This window comes from Diadema setosum, chromosome 13 (assembly GCF_964275005.1).
Source record: "Diadema setosum chromosome 13, eeDiaSeto1, whole genome shotgun sequence".
Classification (NCBI taxonomy): Eukaryota; Metazoa; Echinodermata; class Echinoidea; order Diadematoida; family Diadematidae; genus Diadema; species Diadema setosum.
This window is the reverse complement of record NC_092697.1, coordinates 15,745,062-15,768,004: the sequence shown is the minus strand read 5'-3', so window position 1 is coordinate 15,768,004 and position 22,943 is coordinate 15,745,062. Positions and strand designations below refer to the sequence as shown.

General features: G+C 38.6%; 1 protein-coding gene across 2 annotated transcripts in view; it reads left to right on the top strand.

Annotated features, from left to right (window-relative positions):
* The first annotated feature begins 1,205 nt into the window (after positions 1 to 1,205).
* Positions 1,206 to 22,943, top strand: part of LOC140236702 (myophilin-like) — a 33,650-nt gene continuing 11,912 nt past the window's right edge. The window contains exon 1 of one of the 2 annotated variants that reach the window (XM_072316623.1): positions 1,206 to 1,584. In XM_072316623.1, the coding sequence (XP_072172724.1) occupies positions 1,528 to 1,584 (57 nt within the window). In that variant the 5' untranslated portion in view covers positions 1,206 to 1,527. Of the gene's footprint in view, positions 1,585 to 6,413; positions 6,573 to 22,943 lie in introns of those variants that run through there. The other variant, XM_072316624.1, reaches the window with a different exon arrangement.

Below are 22,943 nucleotides of genomic sequence, written 5' to 3'. Positions count from 1 at the left end.
GAGAGCAGGGAGGTGGCGAGAGCTACAGAATATGGGGTGTAGGACAGGGGTGTAGATTGATTCACCTATAAATAAAGGAGGTATATAATATATATCTCTTTGATTGACCAGTTAGAAAGGAGCGATGTCATAGGGTTGAGGTGACGTCACAGTGAGGAGGGATGTAATAATGTATTCTAGTGTTTGCACCACGGGTGTGAGTCTGCAACAGGCCTGCCGTCGCTGAATGGTTCACAATATCACAGTATGTCATTCAATCTCTATACTTCAGAAGTTTCCTGGTAAAATTACAAATTAAGTTTTACGTTTCAGATGTGCATTACATGGGCCAAACCATAGTCTGCTAAAGAATCGAGCGTGACTGCTTGACAAACTGAAGCAGAAACAAGCAAGAATCACTCCGAAGTTTAAATTGCCCTATGCTCTTTCAATACTTTGACGGAATTTACAAGTATCTTTCTTTTGTGAAGGTTCATTCTCTTTCTCGTCATAATTATTCTACCTTCTATTCCTACCGACCCCAACTTAGTCCATCCCGGTCGGACCTTACACCTCTGCACAGTGTCATTGATAATTACTTAAATTATCTAGATATTTATGGACACGCCGCCATTATTTTGTTGAAAGATAAATTAATAAATAAATAAATAACTAAATTACATACATACATAAATACATAAAGACCTTTCCTTTCCTTTCCTTTTCTTCTTCTTCTTCTTCTTCTTTTTGTTCTTATTGGTCTTCTTCTTCTTCTTCTTCTTCTTCTTCTTCTTCTTCTTCTTCCCTATCTGCCCCCACCCTGATCAGATTCTCTCCCCCTCGCCACCTTCTCCAAACCCAACTTCAGGAAGTTAGGTTAAGCCCCTGTTTCTCAAAATAACCATGCCACCATAGCAGACTGCATAACACAAACAGCTTCGGAAGTAGTTCCTTTAACCTTCTGGTAAAGATACATCTGTTTTTCTTCAACTGTTTTTCTTTCTTTCTTTCTTTCTTTTTTTTTTTGGTCACTGTGGCGGTTTCTTTTCTTTCTTTTTTTTATTCTTGCCAGTTATGAGGATATTTGATCAGGTCACTAGATGGGCGTGTCGTCCTCGGCATATCCGAGCACCCTGCGCAGACTCGACATTCATGCTCCAAAACACATTGATAATGACAACCCACATCAAATCGCGTGGGCACATAACGAATTTGGTTTACTCGGGAGATAAGTTGCGACTATCGGGACCTGTTGTCCTCACGCAAACGTTCGTTGCGCCGAAACTGTAAAAGCGCTTTACCACTTTGCGTGACGCATCTATGCCGGAATATAGTCGCAGACTAACAAAAAAGCAGAACGAGGGATCAGACCGTAAAAATCGAGTCGTCTGGCGGTTCCAAGCTTCATTCTCTGCCAGCTAAACATTTGGACCGTGTGTGTCCGTGTCGCACTCTTGCCGCTTGTTTTCGGCGCTTTAGCGTTACCCCTCGGTGTTCTCTCGGTGCTCTCTTGTGATTTTTTTTTAAAAAGCGAATCTCTTTGCCAAAATGTCGGCTTCAACCAGGGCAGCACCGAGCGGGCTCAGGAAAGACATGCAGCAAAAGGTGATTATGACTGGGAATAATTGTACAAAACTTGATTCATGTCGGGAGCAAACTTGCCGTATAATGTTCATGCTTACATAAAAAGGCCATTGACAGCAGCAGACGGGCTCTGCACACAATCATGATACTATGTTTCCCTTCACTATGTTTCTCTCTTCGGGAGTGTTCATTGTTGTTGTTGTTGCTGCTGCCAAGGGGGGAAATACAGCAGACGATCATTCAAAGCCAAGCAATCTAGTTCAACGTGATATCTAGGAAGCAGCTGTTCAATTGACTGATCTAAAAACAGAAGAGGGGGAAAATGTTTTCACACGATCAGCTTTTAACCGGAAGTTCATGCATATAGCTGTGGGCCCGTAGAATATAGCGTGGAAAATGCGTAATGTATGAAGGAGGCGCGTACTATAAGAATTACGGAACAAAGGAACGGTGAGAAAGTGATGGGGTGGGGCGGGGGATATTTTGGAGCGCCGTCCCTCTCAGCTCCCCTATATTGAAAGGTGGGTAATTACATATCATAAGATGATATCCCTTGCTTTAAAACTCTTCCAAAGACGCAGGGCAATCCATTAACGTCAATGTCATTAGGACCCCTTTTTGAGGGTTAAAATCCTTAGCGCCAAAGACTAACGTACACGGTAGTAAACATGTGCACCCTTTTACTTCCCGTGATAATCACTAATATCCTATATAAACAAAAAGTCTGTATTATCAGGTATTAAAAGATTTCAATATGACTGGTAGCAGAGTACATATTGTGATATAAATTTGATGCTGATGTGTATCGACGTTCTCCACCTGGTGATTCCATGCACTGAGCCACGCATGCATTATGTACGGAACAGCCACGCCCCCATATAACACCAATACCCAATCGATAGCACGATTTCATAACGGGATAGTCATGCATAGGCTATATGACCGACCATACTCATATAGATCATAATGGACTGAGTACAGTTTATTGTACACGTACTATGATGTTATAAATACCTCTGAGTGCTATGACTATTCACAATTGTATTCGACTGTATACAGACTACTTTCTAAACTACTCTCTCTCTAGACTACTTTCTAAATGCGAATATTATAACATATGACCAATCCGGCGGACAGTTCGGATCTTGATTGTCCCAGTCGCGCTAATTTAACTCTTTCCTTACCCGAGGTAACATTTCTGCGTGTGATAGCACCTAAAAAGTAGATCTAGAGAGAGAGAGGGAGAGAGAGAGAGTTGACGCTTCTTTGCAAGCGATTGCCAACTTGTGATATTTTCCAACCTTCGCCAAATTTTACGCTTGGAGATGCTTCTTATGTCGAAAATTTTCACCGATTGTTTTTTTTTTCTTTTCTTTTCTTTATGGAATATTACGTTAGAAATTGGGTCATTTTGTCCAATTGTCCAAAATCACATTGTGAAATCTAAATTGTGATCACAAACGTGATCGAATGGCATGAGAATTCAACATATATATTTATTACGATTGATTCCCCTTGAGGCAGCGTGGTGTATTTCAAGATATAAGATTTGTAACTCTAGATCGTTGATTTGAAACAAAGAGTACTTTTAGTCAATGCATAGTCCTGTAGTGTCGAGATCCCGGTGCTGTGAAACAAACATGTTTGTGCTGGATGGAGGATAATATTTGCGGGCTGAAATATAACACGTATTTCCTGTCAAGGAATAGCTCGCCTGCACTGTAGGCTTTCGCAGTGTGTGAGTGTAGACCGCAAACGGTATAGATATACTTATTCCTGTTGTTCCGTGTCTGCACTCGCAGACAGGTTGAGGAAGTGAAGGATGGGGGGGGGGGGGGGGGGAGGAGGGGTGGTTAGGGGGAGGGGAGTGAAACTTGATGTGACTGATCCAGAAGTTCATGAGCAAGAAATGGGTTTATTATATTGCCCACGCCATCCATTAACCTGGAAAATATCAGCGCGTCGAAAGTAGAGTGATAAAGAATAATGATGTTACTTTACATGATTATCAATGATTCGGTCGGAACTTCAAAGTTATGATTATTGACTAAAAGAATGCATAAATGCGCGTTAACTCAATTCATCGACATAATAGGTCTATACATAACTGTAACATCTTTCCTGATGGGTCACAAATTACGAAGGGCAGATATTGAAATGAAATTAAACGATGTCCATAATTCAAAAGAGTTGGAAAAGAAGACAAAAATGGTTATATTGCAGTTGGTTGATGTATATTAAACTATAAAAGAATAAGTAGTGAAAAAAACAGCAAAAAACCAAAACAAACAAACGATGGAGCTTTCCGCAAAAACAAGAGCTTGGCAGTTCAAGTAGACGTTGACATATTAATAAATATTTACCAAACTCTGTCTATCTATTTAATATGCATTGCTTTGTGTTGTTAACTGCATAGGGTTCGTAATTTCCGTTATGGATTGTTTTGTGTTGTTTTTGTTTGATCTTTTATTTTTAACCATGGAGAACGAGGAGAGTCCATTCGATGAGATCCTCTTCACATTATTATCGATGTGTCATATCGCCATCTTTTGTCCATATCATACACGTCTGATCCATGGCGGCTAGCTAAAGGTGCAAATGGCTAGGAAAATACATCGAGAGTCCACAGTTCATGACTCAGTCCGAAGTCTCGTCGTGATTATTGGCACATAACATATTTTACAGAGTATGATATTAATATGAACCTTCACCCGACCTTGTGAAAACAGCGTGATTGCGGTATCGGCATAAGTACCATTATGAGAGTAATGGACATTATCACTGTGTACAGGAATTATTGGACTGCCATTGCACCACCACTGCAGTTGATGGTCGACGATGAATATTTTATATGGTGTTCATAACTGTTATCACTATAATCATCATAAAACTTTTTTTTAAAATTTTTCAATGCTATAGTTGTAGCTGCCAATATATACAATTTGATCTATTAATGACATTAACACAGTGTAGGCCAAACAATTAGCAATGGTTAAGGTCAAGGAGTGTGGCATAGGGTGGCATTCCAAAGCAATGGAATATCCTGTTGGCCTTCGACCGCAATAGCTACTATAATCACCATTATCATCATCATATCATTGTTGTTATTAGTTATCGTAGTAGTATCATCACACGACATAAAATAGTATGATTATTTTCGGTTATCATCATCATCATTATCTTCATTATCGTCAGCAGTATACTACCTTAAGCAGGTAATCATAATTAATGTGATTGACACTAATTTTGTAAATAACAGTATTTTATATACCTGTATATAATAATAACGTATTAATCATGAGGTATTTCAGCGGTTGGAATAACTCTTGCACATGCTGTAATATCTCCATAAATTAGTTTTTTTTTCTTATACGATATTTTGGCACTTTTGAATCATTAACAACGGTATTTTCCGACAAAAACCCAAAACAAAACAAAAAAGACATTTTGCATTATGTTTCAATCGCCATATCTCATGGGTAAATCTCCAGCAAGTTTGCGGAGTTATGAAAAGTTCTGTATAGCGAGATGCAGATGACTATCACATAAAAAATGATTGCAAGTCGCATGTGATTTGTCCATCTTAATGGACAGCGATGCAAAAAGGAAAGAAAAATAAAAGGAGTGGTACATTCCAGCAAGTAAATTATTATTGAAATCAAACAAGAATCATTAATTACGTCATGTGATTGTGAGTTTCCGTTTCGACCGGAATCCATTCGTGACGCTAGTGTGTTGTTCTTTGTTAAAAGAAAGTTTTAAAGATCCGTAAAGGCAACTGCTTGAATGATAATTATAAGAGAATGTCAACTATTTTGACGTCAAGTGAATAGAAGGTGTGTAGAGGTCTCTTGTTCAGCTAGGACGGTTTTGATATGCTCTGGCTATAAGGGTGCAGGACCACGTCACTGTCAAAATATCGAGAGAAGTACGGAATGTCAATAACGTACCGACGCTGATACCAAATATGTGAATAAAACATGTGATTCTCCGGAAGTTGGATGATAAAGCACGTTTATCATACTGTGTGAATGACAGGAATGACGTCATTGGAAAGGAATGCACGGGGCAGGGAACAGATCGCGAATGCTGACTCACGCCCCTGGGGTCAGACAGCATGACAAAAGAGATCAGACAACAATACGCACGTTTCATCAATGCCTGAACACCAAATCGGCTGCCTGCCGATGCGGTGGCAATAGTGAACCCCGCTGTATCTGCACTTGACCTCGCTGTAAGGTCACATGACCCTGTTCCGACTTCGACAGGGGACAAAAAACCCTTTTCATCCAAAAACCTTGCACTGTAATATGCGTTAAGAAATGGTCAGTGTCTGAACTTTTTATGTCGAAATCCAATTCGGTGATCTTTCATCCTCCATATTATTATTCATCGCAGCAGTTACTGTCGTAGAGCCTACATCAGTTGGGCACGAACGCTTTCAGCCACCTGTCGAATGATATCTAACTCAATGACACTCGACATTCAATGACACTGTCGCATTGAGTCTCACTTGATTTGATTTTTCATGCCGACTAACTAATAAGGACCTAATTATTTCAAATCGCGGTTGATGTTCAATCATTTTGAAATCTCAAACTCCTTGATGTCATTATGAAAGAATTGAGTCGAGACTTCCGTTTTGCTATAAAATTCCACGAAAATGATGTGTCGGCTTTTCGCCCAACTTGTGGTCCTGTCAACCAAGACGATTTGTCTCTAGCACGAGTGGGGGCGTGGTCTTTTTACTACTACCAAAGAAATATCTTTTTTCACCCATTCGAAGACATGTGCGATCGCGCGCTCGCTGTGACCACTTTAAGAGAAAGTCTTCTGTAAAGGCTACACACTGGCTTTGCCCGTGCACCGCAAACTGACGTGCGAACTCGGTGAAGGTATTATACAGCCCTCCTGCAGGCCGAAACTACCTGTTGTGACACAGAATTATCGACAAAATGTCTGGATACAGAGCACAACCCAGTGGAATAAATAGGGATAACCAAAGAAAGGTAAATTTATAAGTCAGTGCTATTTGTAAGTTAGAACGTCACTATCGCGTTAGATTAAAAAACGTAAGTTTAATCCTGTGGTTATCTGTACTCGCAGCTCAAGGTTACGACTACCTCGTAGGCAGAGCGCTCCCGTCTCATGTCATGTAGCTCTCGCGTGCGATCTCCCTTGCGCTTGCAGCTGAGCTGTGCGTGCGACAGCACTCCGTAGAATCCCACGGGTTTCCGAGCAGAAATTGTCTTTGGCGCGGACACAAAACGTGCGGAGCCGTGTATAAGTTCATATGTCACTAAAAATAATAAACTTACCGACTCCGGCTGCTGCAATAGGTATCCCAGAGCAACAGTCGGAAGAACCACCTGCTGAAGTGATTTTGGATTCTGTAAATTGTCTCCGCCATGCCAATCAAATGGCGATAAATGCTACCTGTGATGTGATGCGCCATGCATGTTCTGTTACTACACATCTCGGGTTCAATAAGCACAATAAGGAGTATTTTACAACGATCGAAGCCTGAATCGAGTACAGCCCTAGAGTGTATAATATCTAGTATAGTGATTCACATATGATGCCATGCAGTATTGTGAAATTTTATATCATTCCAGTTTGGTAATCAGTCTGCGCCGGTGAATTGCCAATGGAATTTGTCTCACAAAATGTACACATGTACATTACTATTGTATTCAGTCAAAATATTATGTCGATCCCATTTTCAGTTTTTGCTCTCCTCTGCCCTTTTCCATAAAAAAAGAAGAAAAATATAAAAATCATGGTGGGAGAAACACATACAGAGTAAAGAAAATTTTGAAGGAAATATTTAAAAGCAAAATGATGCTGTAAACTTTTTGGCGATTGCCATGCAAACCATGCATGATAGTTGTAGGCCTAAATGTTGGATCAATCGTAGCACTTGAATCGAGTCATTTTTTCTAGTTATATTTGTTTTATGTACCCCCCCCCAAAAAAAAAAAAGAAAGAATGTTTTCACACTTATCAGACATGTTCATGTCTGATTTTGTTCCTGTGAGGAAAGCAAATTTACGAGGAGGGCCAGGAAATGCAGTGGCTCTTGATTTAAAAAAAAAAAGAAAGAAAAATTGTCCAGTGAAGTGAAGTTAAAATTACTGCCAGATTTATGCCCCCATGGCCTCTCACACCAAAAAGTAATAAAACAGTTGGTAAAAATCTGAATACACACATGAAATCATGTCCATATGGTATATTCCTTGTTTCTGCCCTGATATGCCAATCGGATTCCTGTGCAGATTGAAATGTGATGGGTTTATATGAGATGACCTCCCAACCTGTGCTGACCCCAGGTGACCTTACACAAAGTCTGTCAGGCAGGCCAGACAGCAAAGCTAGACATGGGAACCCTGTCCTGTCAAAAAAAAAAGGGGGACAGTCGACAGGAAAAGGGAAAGATGGGTTAAGCTCATATTTCCATGTGGGCTAGCCACCTGTCATCGCTCCTATAAATGGGGGGGGGGGGGGGGGGTGACTGGAGATCTGGGGGCATTTCTTAAAGCAGTTTGGTCGGACATTTTTCTGACAAACTGTTACAAGCTACTAAAATCCTTGCATCTGATTGGCTGAGAGCAAATTTGTCCGACAAAGTTGTCGGACAAAATGCTTAATGAAATGCCCCCCTTAGGGCAATCTGTCTCCCCCCCCCCCCCCCACTACCTGTCTCTCTAGATTTTGCCAAGGAATATTTCAGCATGAACTAAGGAAATGAGACCACTATCAGATGATCTTAACAAGTTCTACTTGTTATGTAATGAGTTCTACTTGTGTAAAATCACTCCACCATCAATTATAGACACACACATGTGTGTATAATTATGTCTATAAATCATATGTGCACTTGTATAGACATAACATATACATAATAAGCATTTTTAAAGATATAATTACACACATGCGCACACACACACACATGTATAATATATTGAGTAAGTTGTCCACGTGTTGGTGTGATAATATAAAAAACAAAACTGAAACCAAGTTCATGCATTCACCAACAGTTTATTCAGGCACACAAGTTTCCGAGCGTTATTTTATTGTTATTGTTCTCTCATTATCAACATTTGAGAAAGAGCAAATCGCTCGAAAATTTGTGTGCTGAAATAAGCTGTTGATGAATACAGCGTGAACTTGGTTTCAGTTTTGTTTTCTGTCACTTGCATGAGCATCTTCTCTGGAAACAGTCATTATCCATTCTTAGGGTGGCAATGCTGAGAGACTTAAATAATTTCTTGAAGTAGGTACAATGTAGGTGTCTAATTCATCATTTAGGCCTAGTATGTGGTGATAATGATGAAACATTTGCCATCAAACTTTTTTAAATCTTTAAAAGTGCAGTTTCCACCTTTCCTTCTCCTGTGTATTGATGATATAAGCCTATAAGTTATCTATTATGATAAACTGATAATATTTTTGTGTGCATATGATTATATTCAAGACTGCAACTTTGAAGTTGTGAAGAGATTTTTGAAGTGTATCATTTGCATCATTTAGGCTAGTTGAAGAGTTTGAATGCAAGAAGCACCATTTTCAAAGTTTCTTGAAGGGAACGTAAACCCAAAGAGCAATGTGAATTGAGTGAAAGCAGCAACATTAGCAGGACACATCAGTGAAGGTTTGAGGAAAATCTGACAATCGATGCAAAAGTTATGAATTTTTAAAGTTTTGGTGTTGGAACCGCTGGATGAGAAGACTACTAGAGGTTATGACGTATGAGTGGACAACAATACAAAGAAAATATAAAGGAAATTCAACAAAAATTCACTTTTCTAGCATTGTGAAAGAGCACTTGACTAACTGCTTTCAGAAAGCAGGGGGAATATTGCTACCCTCACATTATGTCGGTATCAAGATGATGGAATTTGTAATTTTGATGAAAAATGAATTTTTGTGGAATTTTCTTTATATTTTCTTGATATTGTTGTCCACTCATACGTCATAACCTCTAATAGTCTCCTCATCCAGCTGTTCCAATACCAAAACTGTAAAAATTCATAACTTTTGCATCGATTGTCCAATTTTCTTCAAACTTTCACTGATGCGTTCTACCAATGTTACTGTTTTCACTCAATCCACATTGCTTTTTGGGTTTACCTTCCCTTTAAGTACTAAGGTCATCATCGAACAGAGAAAAATAAAATCTTTTCAGCGATCCTGCAATCATCACATAAGAAGAAACAATTGTGAAGATATTAACATTATCACATAACACATTTCAGTTGTTTTCTTTCGTTTTCAGGAGCTTCAACCTCAAATATCTCAAGTTGATCAAAATGGATGTTATCAGTTATTGCATTCAAACTCTTTCATTTCTGTTCATGAGGACTCACTTCATTGTGATGGTTAGCTGTTGGTTATTGTAGGACTGATGAACAGGCATGCTGCTTTTGGCCGTCGAATCTGCCACTTTACATGATTGCGAGATAGCCGAGTGAGATGCAGCCATAGCAGTACGAGATGGGACAGTGTAATGAAAACTGCGTGAAGAAGGTATCATGGCGATTGGCCACTTGTCCCCGCTTGCATGGATGAATGTTTACCCCGGGTAATCACTCGAGCAGACGCCAAGAGGCAGGGAGGTAATTTTGGGGCCAAATTTGTCCCCATAGATTATGAAAATGTGGTGAAAGTCTTTGTCAATGTCAAATGCCTCAGGCTTTTTGCTGCAGCTAAATTTGCTGAGAATATTTGTGAAAGGCATTTACTGCTTTGCCTGAAGGTTAATATCTTTAATTATAGTCCCAGCAGGTTATAGTTTCAAAGATGTTAGAAAAAGAAGAGATTTTGGGTTTAAAGAAATCATCAACATTGTTGCAGCAGAAAAGGAATACAAGTGGAGTGACATCAATCAAATAAACCAAATCAAATCACTGTCTTTATATAAAACTGTCACCAGGTTGTGTTCAATAGCAACATGATTACTGCAATAGCCATGGTTACATCAGATTACAATGATGTTTGTAATCATTTGTAGTTCTTTTGTCATTTTTTGTTAAAAATAAGTAGTCACTTAGTAGAAGTAATAGTAGTATTAGTACACCTTGGGAGTAGTAGTAGTAGTAGTAGTGGTAGTAGTAGTAGTAGTAGTAGTAGTAGTAGTAGTAGTAGTAGTAGTAGTAGTAGTAGTAGTACACCTTAGGAGTAGTAGTAGTAGTAGTAGTAGAAGTAGTAGTAGTAGTAGTAGTCGTCATCGTATGTACATGTAATAACAGTAGAAGTAGTAGTGGTACCAGAGGTATTACTACACTACAGCTATGGTTAGATATGATTATTATCATTGTCTTCTTTGTTACTAGTAACAATGATGCTTTCAGCACTTACACTTGTATAGTGGTTGTCATCTAAATATAAAACCAGAAGTACAAAAGTACAATGTATTTCTATGTTTCTCTGTATTCTGGCATATCGATCTGACAGTGCTTATGACATTTAGCAGTTCTAACAAAACTGATGTCCCAGTATTTGCAACCCCCAGTTGAAAGGGCACCTACTCTAACTATAAAGTACAATTCAGCCTTTTTTTTTTTCAAGTTGGTTCTTTTGCAAAGATATTGCTCATCTGGCTACTGTAGATGTAATTCTTGTTTTGTTTGTTTTTTAATGGGAGATTAATTCTGCAGGAGAGGGTTATTATTGGTCAGTGGACAGTTGGACCTTCGTCATTTTTGTAACTTGTAAGTGATCCAGGGCCCCAATATGTCTCGTGTATGAATGCATTGGATCTCGGTTGAACTGCCCTCAATGTAGTCATTGTCCATCAGGCTATGGGAGATAGGTCAAGCGTGGTATCCCTTTGTCTACCAGCAGGTCACTCAGAAGTATGTGGATTACCCACAAGGCATGGACATACCATAAAACCGATCGAGCTGAATGCCTGTTGAGAGTCCAACTATTTGTTGATTCATCGCAGGACAAATTTATGTCTACTTATTCTGCAATATGTGCACTCTGTATAAGAGGTGCATCTGTGTTTACGAGTAATTATGATGCGTGAGAAGTGGTAGGGGGATGTTCCTAACATTCCTTTCTGCACAGAACAGTTTTTGTGTCTTATGAGAATATTTGCCAATTTTTGTTGTTGGAACAGTTGGACTTTAGCTACAGAATTAAGGTTGCTTACTGTACTACAAATCCCTGTAGTGTTTGATTTGGTGTCAAGGTCTTTCAAATCCTTTCATAAGAACAGCAGGATTTTCATGCTGTATTGAAAGTTGTCACTAGAAAAAAATAGTAATTATTGTTGCTCAAAACAGGACAAGGGCAATTGCGTGCCATTTTGCTGTGTCACCTTGTAGTTTTGCATGTTTGCAGAAGAACAACACAATGGATGTACGTCTGTAAGATGAGAAAAGGGTGGAAAACCTTTTGCTCCTCAATTCCATCAAATTCCATCTATTTCATATAACATGTAACATGTGACACACCCTGAACCGTAATTTTTCAACGTTCCTCTATGCAATCTTGCAAGCTGGGAATAGCTCACGTAATCTTATATAGGAGGTTCCATCGCAGACAGATTTTCACCAGCCTCAAACCGGTCTTATTCCATCTGAGATATTGAATAATGAAGATTCATCTCTCAGTTTGACGTGATCAAATATTTGACCTCATTCAGGTTTTTTTTTTTTTTTTTTTTCCCCATACCCTGGTGTATCTGTAAAGTGCAAAACTTTGCCCATGTCAGGAGTTCATATTCAGAGTGTTTTCCAGGCCAGGGAGAATAGAGTGAAGAGCCACTGGTTATATTCTTTGTGAGCGCTGATGGGTCTGTTTGACAAAGGTGGTGTCTTGCTAGTCTCCTTTGCCAAACACCAACCTTGAAAATGCCCATCTGTGATTGAATACATTATGATATTTTCCCCGTGTCTGAGGAAATTTAAAGGTCATGCTTTATTTGGATACATAATGCAATAAATCATTATGCAACAGCAAAACATATTGACTTTGGGCTTAAAACCATGCTAAATATTTTCCTCCTTGTCTGAACAAGGAAGGTACGTACTAGTCACCTAATACCTAACTGGTCTGCAGTTGGATCAAGTCATGAAATTTCAGATCAGTTTCCCAAAACCATTTCATGTAGAAACAGGTACCACCATCAATATATGAAATATCTATCCAATTTTGTTTTTTGTTTGCTTGTTTGCTTCAACTTGCAAAATATTCAGCATTCAATATCAACCCATATTGCCTTCATAATATTCAACTTACAATTTCTACCACACTTTTATAGTGATAAGTACATTCCCCATTTTAAAAATGACTGTGAAATCATCAAATTGAGGGTGCTAAAAGATGACAGCAAGGTCTGAAATATTACACTAACCTGTGACAGAGATGTGATATTTGCATGCTGGCATTTGGGGCTATTTGTACTTCGGCTGCACACTGCAGGTGTGTATATCATGTTTTCATTCCTCTTGAGATTTCAGGTGATAGAAATGCATGCCAAATAGGCAAAAGGCTACAGTGTATGTCTATCCTCTATCTCTCTCCCTGACTCTTTCTCTGTCTATCTCTCTCTCTCTCTTTCTGTCTAGCTATCAGTATATATCTATCTCTCACCCTCAATCTCTCATATCTCTCTCTCTCTCTTTATCAATCTATCTATCTATCTCCTTCAATTTCTCATTATATATTTATCTCTCCCTCTGTCAATCTACCTCTTGTCTTTAATCTCTCACATATATTTATATCAATCCACCTTTTACCTTCAATATTACTCTCAATCTCATATTAAATATCTCTTTCAATCAATCTTTTACCTTCAATCTCTCATGTATTTGAATATATCTCCCTCTTATATACCACAAATTCTTTCTCCCTTTCTTATCTCTATTTCATTTCTCTCCCCACTTCTGTGCTTGATATGTGTTTTGATTGCTATTTTTGTCAACTCAGAGTCAAACGATGTACTGGTAATGGTCCATAGATTTTGAATAGCCTTAAATTACGTCCATTACCATGCTCCAGTGGTGATTTCCATACTGATTGTATGTCAGATGGGCAATTATTGACAGGGTGGATACCAATGTGTTCATAATATTCCATATTGCAAGTTGAGGTTTTTTCTTTTGTATAGTAGCTTTTTTTTTCATTCCATTAGCTGTCAAACGAGTGATTTGTGATTCCATTCCTCCACACCCTTTTGGATTCTTTGAAATCAAATTATGTAAATGGCACAATAAGCAAAAGAATGTTTGTGCTACGATGAAATGTGGATTTTATTATGATGCAGCCTTGTCAATATGTACATTTTTAAAAAATTTTCCTGCTGATGAGTGTTGTATTCACAATCCTTTGACAGAGACAGTTCATTAAACTAGGACAATAGATTACTCTGTCACCTCAAATATGCTGGCAAATTAGTTTTCATACATGTACATGTAAGGGATCTCATGGTCCACTTTTATGATAAACTGAGCCATCTGCCCAGGGTGGAAAGCAAAAAATTCCTCTTGACAGTATATGACTACAGGACAGAGTAGGATTGAAATGATATCACCTTTTTGATAACTGAAACTCGAAGAGTAATATCCTCCAATTTTTTGCACTTTTCCAGTTTGTGTAAAGACTTCACTGTACCTTGAGAATTCTGAATGACTTGTTATCAAAAGCACTAAAACTGGAAAGCGACATTTCCCTCTCTTTTGAATGCGTGCAGTATATCTCGAATGTTGAAGCACCAAAGCAAGACATTCTGAACATAGATTCCAATATACACAAATATGCTTTTGGCGTGGAACGTTAATTGATTGATGCCCATGTGTGGTACACTCCTCAGTTCCAGTCTCCCCCCCCCCCCTTTTCCCTGTACTCTTATCTGTCTAGTAAAAATGACTGAATAGCCAGAGTTGGCTTTTCTCTGCCCATATTATCCTATGGTTTCCACCAAAGACAGGAAAGTGCGCGCTAATCCTGTACAAAACAAATGGACATCGCGCGGTCCTCAAGCATATTATGCAGATCACCTTGATGCTTGAAAAACAACAACAACAACAACTTCAAAGACAGCGCGTCTCAGGTGATGTGCGTCTTTGCCTGAGACGTGCTGTCTTTGAAGATGTTGTTGTTTATCAAGCGTCTTTGATTGTGAGATCATGTTGTTGCCAAATTTTTCATCATCATCATCATCACCAACATCATCTTCTTCATCATCATCATCATCATCATCATTATCATTATCATATTGCAGACTGGATTCCCATGTAAAGCCACATTTTTCCATCACCATCAAAGCTGTGCGTGTTCTTGAATGGGTTTTGCATAAAATGGACCCAGTCATGAAAGTGAAAGCAAATTAAGCACATTATGACGACTAACCACCGATTAGAAAGGAGGACAACTATATAGTCTTCAAGTGGATTTCTTTGTTCCAAGACACACAGCTTCTAATGCTTGCTAAATGATTTATCTAGTGCCGTCTTTGCTTCACAATTTCCCGCTATTAAAAAGGTTATTTCCCTAAACAGACTGTGCATAATACACCATACTCTCCCTTTCATATCTCCTCAGGTCATTAAATACCAGTATTGCATGATCTTACACATGTCAATCTATCCATACAGAGATGTGTGTCTATATTTAATGCATACATTAGTGGTGTATGAATAAATTTCTATTAGACAGAAAGATAGCTTAATCCTGCAGAGTGTTGATTTCTTTTTCTCATTCCCATCTCTTTTTTTTCTTCTTTTTGCTCCAAAAAGGGGCTGTCCCGTGTGATTTTTAGACACTCCAGAAGACAGTGACTTCTAGACAGAAGTAGGGGAAGGGAAGAGGGGTCGTATCGGGAGGGCGTTCTAATTTCGGGCTCGGTTCCTATTCTTGATCCTTTTTCCCAGGCTTTCCCCAAGGGTAGCACAGAAGGATCTATCTGCCAGGGATGATTCATAAACCTAATCAGGATCTTGAGTGAGAGAGATGAAGCACCCCATGTTGATAGACCCTATATTTTGTTAAATGGGCACAACGACCAAGATAGCTGTACGGGGATGGGAGAATATATTGGAAGAGGGAGCAGCTCTCCTCTGTCAGTTGCAAAGCAGATGTGACTAGAAGCTTTGCTGGTGTAATGGACACTTTAGGGGCAAATGAATCAGATTAACTGGTCACTATGAACACTACACAATTTTGCCCTGACTACAGATTAAAACAAAACAACGAGAACTGAGTAAAACAAGAAACTCACAGGAGTTGATTCTATTCACAGCTTCACTTGAAGACCTGGTAGTAAAGGGATACCATCGAGCAGCAAGGCTGTCCCAATTCAGATGTATTTGAGAGTCCCAGTGATAAGTTGGTTTATATTTGTTCATATCTTAGTTTATCATGGATTTTCATTCTGCCTTACAGATAATAACAATAATAATAATGATAATAATACAGGCTACTTATAATGCGCCAATTCCACATAACTAACATTCAAGGCGCAGGAAAAATGAGTTATGAAGTACAGAAATCATTACACAAATATGCACATGAAAATGAATAGTAAAATATGAAAAAAATAAACATTAATAGATAGTGAATATTCCTGCCATCTTCCGTTCTTAGAAACACATAAAAGAATGATTGAAGAGGTGAAATGTACCCCTTCATCTTAGTGTTTGGTGTAGGGGGTCTCCATTATGTTGTATTGTGTAGGGGTCACCATTATAATGGTGTTTGGTGTAGGGGCCTCCATCATCATGGTGTTTGGTGTAGGAGCCTACAAATTGCCAAATGGATTTCTATCTAACCATATCCACATGGTGTTTCGTGTAGATCGCGGCCTACAAATCATTAAATGAATTTCTATCCACTAAAGCGTATATCTCTGTGGTCTTGTTTGGTGTAGCAGCCGAACTCGCCAAAGTGAATTTCTTGCAGTCTCCATTCACACCCACATGTTGATTAGGTTGAAAACAAGGTATGTGACCTGTGTGTTTTATTACAGGTCTGTACCTGTATAGATGCAATTTAGGTGGCCATGGTATGATATTGATATGATGCACACGAAATAGGAAGACTGCGTTCAAATGTACTCCAAATGGCTATACGGCCTGGAAGACATAGACCGTCATTTCAAACAGCCTTTAGTGTCAAATGATTACCCTGCTCCATCACCTCTTGAGATTAAAAACACCAACAAAATATCTAGCCTTGGATTCAGACTATAAAGTAATTGAGTTTAATAGGATTTCTTTGGAATTTGTATTGACTGCTCATAATTCGAGCAAAACTCTGCTGTACATTAAAGTTCACTTGAATGGAGTGAGATCATACAAGTGGAATAGTAAAAAATGTCAATAAAAATTGGCCGTATAATGAAAAAGTTATGGAATTGTTTTGTTTCATGTTTTTATAAAGCATTCTTATTTTATCTCAAGTAGGCCTACATACTATGAGATGATGTGATCAGCATACATATACAACCTGCTATATATTGGCCAGGTCACAAATTCCTTTTTTTTTTTTTCTTCTTTTTTTAGTGAAAGGGATCATAACAATAAATGACACCCATTGACACCCTGATTTTAAAAGACCTATTTTCAATAACTTAGCAGTGCTGGCTCTCAGACAGAGGTGGTTGTAGTTGATGACTTGATACCACTGTGGGTTATATCAGTATGATATCATTGAATGTTCTGTGGAGTTAGGAAAGAGATTGAGTAGCTGTTGATTTTTTTTTTTCTCTTAAAATCTAGATGAAGTTTTGTGCTTGAAACCATGTTCAAGCAATGTGAACACTGAGAGGGCTACAGTATACATATGAATGAAATTGGATCTGTGCGCATACAATGCAGTAAGGCCTCCTTTACATCATTTCCAGTCCTTCACATTCTTGCGGCTGCCAAAATCCACTTTTGGAGTCATGTTTTGCAAATGTAAGGAACACCTCCTTGTATGTTAGACTCTATATTTCTTTTATTCTTTTTACGTCGTGACGTAGAGATTAGGGACCAGTGTATAGAGGACACGACCGAAGATTGGCCTACTTTATCACAATAGTCACAAAAGATACGAAAACAGCTCTCAAACTATGGAGCTGCATTTCACAAGTGCTGCGTCAGACTGCGGCTTGGGTTTCAAGAGATCTGAACCAATTTTTGGACTGAATAACAGAAAGACATCGTTTATTTTCATCTGGTGTCAGGTGGATGGCTGCGGAAGAGAACATTCTTGTGCCTTGCCTTCTAACCCCTCACACGCTGGAGTGACCCGTGAATGGGGTAAAGGTCGCAGGATATGAGAATTCCTCTGCTGTTTGTCATAAAAAAATCCATATCTCCCTGTTGTGTGTTCTCAGGCAGTAAGTGTATTACAGTACAGACTGGACAACCCAGGTTTTACATCCTGGTCCCTGAATTCATGGTACTCAAAGGTTGCACTTCGTATTGCCATTTTAATAAAGTCATATCCAAGCCCAGTATCTTTATCATCTCAAAGAAAGAAATGAACTTGGCAATACTGTAAATGAGTAGCATGTTTCTACTGATAGTCTTACACTTTCAATTTCTATGTGCATGAAACACGCAAATGACAGAGGATGTAATGTATGCAAATTTCGTCTGTTGAGAATGAGAAGGGCGTTAAGTGGTCTTGAACACTGTGGGTTTAGTGGCAACTTAACGCCCTTATCATTCTCAACCGACGATTTGGATTTTTCCCATCCCCCCCCCCCCCCACCCTTCTTTAAATCAAGCTACTGTACATGTAGGACAGTAGCCAATAGGCGGTGTGCTCTGTGCTACTATTAAAGTGAAAGCAGCATTCTGTGGCACTGAATCACTGTTTACAGACAAACAGACGGATGCAGGCATGCACACACTCACTCCCATCACGACCTATATGTGTAAATATGTGTTCATGAATTTATTGCATGTATTAGAATGCATTATACGCACCCATACGTATGTCCATACATATCTAAGGGCATGTACCATCAGGTACATGTATTTTATGTACATGTGTGTGTGTTGTATTTTTTTTTCTATGAATATTTGTGTAGGCCCTACATGAAGTAAAAGAGGAAGAGAATCGGTAAGATGCTTTATATCTCCCGATATTTCGTACCCTGGGCCATTAAATGGTATTTTCCCTGATTGGTTGATTCTGCCTCTTACCATTGCTTTTGATTGAATTTCACCCCATGCCACTGTGAGAACAGATTAATTTAGCAACGATTGGGTCTATATTACACGTATATCAACTTCAAGTGAGTGCTGATTTGCAAGTACTTTAAGTTTTAGGAAGCTACAAAGAAAAATCTGTTTCTGTTAGGGGACCTAAATGTTGTATGGTACACAGCATTTTGTGGATGCCATTTATAGCATTTTATCCACAATGAAAGTGAAACAGCCTATAGAGTGGTATTTGATTTAAAAAGTCTTAAATTCATGATTTCCAAATACAAATGAGAAACATTCCTCTTAAGTATACTCATATCATTTATAAGCATTATTTTCTTTAAGGAACATAGTCTAGAGAAGATATTTGTACATTTCACTTTGTATTGTATGCACATTGTTAGGGCCTACTTATTACCCTATCAGGACAACTCCTTACTGTATGCACAAGTGCCCACAGTGCTTACCATATAAGTTACCTGTTTGATAGATTTACGGGATGTCCTCAGCCAAGCTTCAAAATAAGAATCATGTTGAAGAGTGCAGATGTGTACAGTCCTGTACAACCCGTAGGTCCTACATGTATATCATGTGTGTGGCAACCCCCCCCCCCCCCACACACACACACACACACATACATTACATACAAATAGGTGTATACATTATGTGCAAAACAAGTTTGTAGTGCTGTGAAAAGAAAAGTCGAATTATGAAAGTAGAGAGAAAAAGGGGAAGAAGGTTATCACAACTGAAACTATGCTGTGTCTTCTGTGTATATGTTTATGCCAGAGCTTTCTTCCCAGCAGCCTTTAAAGGACAAGTTCACCTAAATATGATACCTTGTGTATATATATATATTATAATTATGTATTGAGTGAATGCAACAATATTAGTAGAATACATCAGTGAAATTTGAGGAATATCTGATTTCAGTCCATTCAAAAGTTATAAATTTTTAAAAGTTTTGGTGCCACCATTGCTTGATGAGAAGACTACACCAGTCTGTGATGTCCCTGCAAAACAATGAACAATACAAAGAAAATATAAGCAGATTTCTGCTAAATTTCATTTTTCTACCTTAAAGGGACTGTACAGTACTGGTTGAGGTTGGGATTCATGTTTTGAACATTTCTAAGTGAGATAATGACAAACCTCTTATGAAATATGAAAGAGCATGTCATTTTAAGAAGGATTCAACATTTATTTGATGAAAATTGGTTTTCAAATGGCTTAGATATCCAAAAAAGTGATAATAATAAAAAGGCGACAGGCCACGCCTTTTATTAGGATCTCTTTGTTTCACCATGTTTCTGGATATCTCAGCCATTTCAAAACTGATTTTCATCACATAAACTTTTGATGCCCCTTAGAATTGCATGCTCTTTGACATCTCATAGAGTGGTTTCTGAATATCTCACAAAACGTTAAAAGCTACTGTAAATCCTCACCTCAACCAGAACTGTACACACCCTTTAATGAAAAAGCAATTGACTTACCCCTTTCAGAAAGCAGGGGAATAATATTACCCTTGATATAATTATGTCAGTAACAAGTGAAAGGAGTGTGTACTTTTAATTATCAAATTTTTGGGTATTCTCATTATATAATCATTAAATCATTGTTCATGTGTGGTGTCTAGAATTTTTTTAGTCTTATCATCCAGTGATGGCAGTATCAACATTTTAAAGATTCGTAACTTTTGAGAATGGATTGTCCAAATTTCCTCAAACTTCACTGATGTGTTCTACTGATATTGCTGAATTGTCAGCCCATGTGTATAATTGGGGAAACTTTCCCTTTAAGGGGGCAATGTGCGTCATGGGCCCAGACTGCTTCATCAATCAGAGACAACCAATTTGGGTGCAGAGAATCCCCCACTATTTTTTTTTTCTCCCGTCTTCCTGGAACCCTCCTCGAGACATTACCACTTAGGCGAGGAGTGAAAACCACCGGCTGTGTCCTCTGTACTGTAGTCGGAAGGTTCGAGAATATGAGAATATGGGGCAACATCGCACAGAAATTTGAGAGCATGGTCTTTTTTAAATAAAGACTGTTGAATATCTATAAAACTGAATGCATGCTGCCCTCTTACCTCTTTTGTAGATGGTGCTATATCGTATATTTTCAATAATTAATAACTTTCTTTTCTGGTCGGGTTTTGAGATTTTAAGGTATTCTATAGCAGTCACACCTCAAGTTACAAATGAAAGTTTGACGATTTATCAGAATTTGCTGATGTTTTATGGTCCCCCAAAAGTTGTGTTACAAACAAACATGGGTACCTAGCTCTTCATCGTTGAACATATGGAATGATAGGCCTGTTATGTGTATACCTCAGAACTTATTTTTCCCTCTTGTGTTCTATATAACAGTCGTCAGTACAAACATACACACTGTATACATGATATAGGCCTTTATATTTAAAACAACATAGTATAGGGACTATATGCATGTTAACATACGACATATGTACATTCATACATAGTGTACATAAACACAAACATACATTCCATGGAATCCAAGGTCATCAGAAGTCTTTGGCATCAAAGACTGCAAAGTTTCACTACATTGAGCAAGGTGTGTGAGTGGAGGGGCTGTGTCAACTACCACGTGTCTGAGCGTTTGGCCATTTTATATCAAGACAAACAGCATGCCTGTCTACTTGATAGAGTACGGTCAATATTTCCTCATTAGAATCGTAACACAGGAAAGGTGTAGGCTTACTCTCTGTAGTAGCGAACATAGGCTGATAGACATAGTAGACTTATGCAGACAGCCTTTTCAAGGTGCTTTTCATGATACGATAGAACAGGACCACAGTCTATGATGATTTTAGTGAACCTGAATATGCACAAGGCATGTGCAGAATATCATTCCTGAACGGTTTGTTCTGACTGTTTCAATGACTGAGCCCTAATTATTAGAACGCTCTCCACAGAGGCCTGTTCATAATTCTATGCATATTTACAGATTTTTTTTTTCTCTACAGACCTAGCAACAAGCTTGTCCATCTACCCGCTCATACTCAAATGCATTCAGTATACTCTGGAAATGCTCAATCAGGTTCATATGCCTTATGTAATAATCTTGCTGAGAAAGCCCCAAGACAAGCTTTCTGTCTAGCCAAAAACAGTATGGTATCTGTAATAGATTTGCACAAATTTTCTCAGAATGTTAGTAAATCTTTCTTTTACAGGAACATTTTTATTACCAGCTGTTTACAGAACCTGCATTATTTGACTGTGTAGATATTATGTTGGCATGACTCTTTAAAAAAAAAGAAAGAAAGAATGTCTTTCAGAAGCGTACTTGACTTTGAATCATGATTGGATGCATACGCTCTGTCCGATTCAGTGCAGTTGGAGGAAAAAAGAATGATATGGTCTGTTACCTCCAAAAGTTTTGCCCATTTCACAGTCGAGTAGCCATTTGCATCACACACTTGTCCTTGAAGAGATGTGATATGCTGAAATCTTAAGAAGTGAAAAACATTTATCATTTCCATCATTGGAAGGCTGCTTGTGATGGTAGAAAACACACCTTGAAAGAAGACTAAAACATTAGCAGATTGAGGGGAGGGGGACACAAAACTGCAAAACTAGAGATAATTAAACGCTTTAATAATACTAGTATGGACATACCAGCACGATCGCTATTACATTAATGGGCTTTTTTTTGGGGGGGGGGGGGTGGGGGGATGGTCTGTAGAATGTTTAAGTAGCTGATATTCAGAAGTACATGTACTTACGTCAATGGGGAAAAAGATCTTCTACCCTATCAACTCTCTGAAAATTGTAAAGATTTCATTGAACATTCACAACTGAATTGCTTTAGAAAAGCATGTTTTTGGAGCGATGCGCAGTCTGCTCTACAAAAACATTGCTGCAGGGTCAATATGATGTAAATGTGGTTAGAAGTTCCTCCTGATTAGAAGAAAAAGCAGTCAGACATGTTTGCCCTCATCTCTTCATGTACCTATGACAACTTTTAATTCAAGGGAAGTGAAAATATGTATCTTAGAACTGGAAGCACTTTGTAAGTACAGCCCTCCACCATGGCCTAAGGCTTAGCAGGTTAAGGGTCCGGAACAGCATAGAAATAGATTATGCATTAGGTGCCTATAATGGCGTTATCCCACAGTAGCAGAAACTCTTTCCATCAAAAAGGTCCTCATTCCAGATCATGATCTAGATTTTCTCCCTCCCCCCCCCCCCCCAGCGCCCAAACTAATCA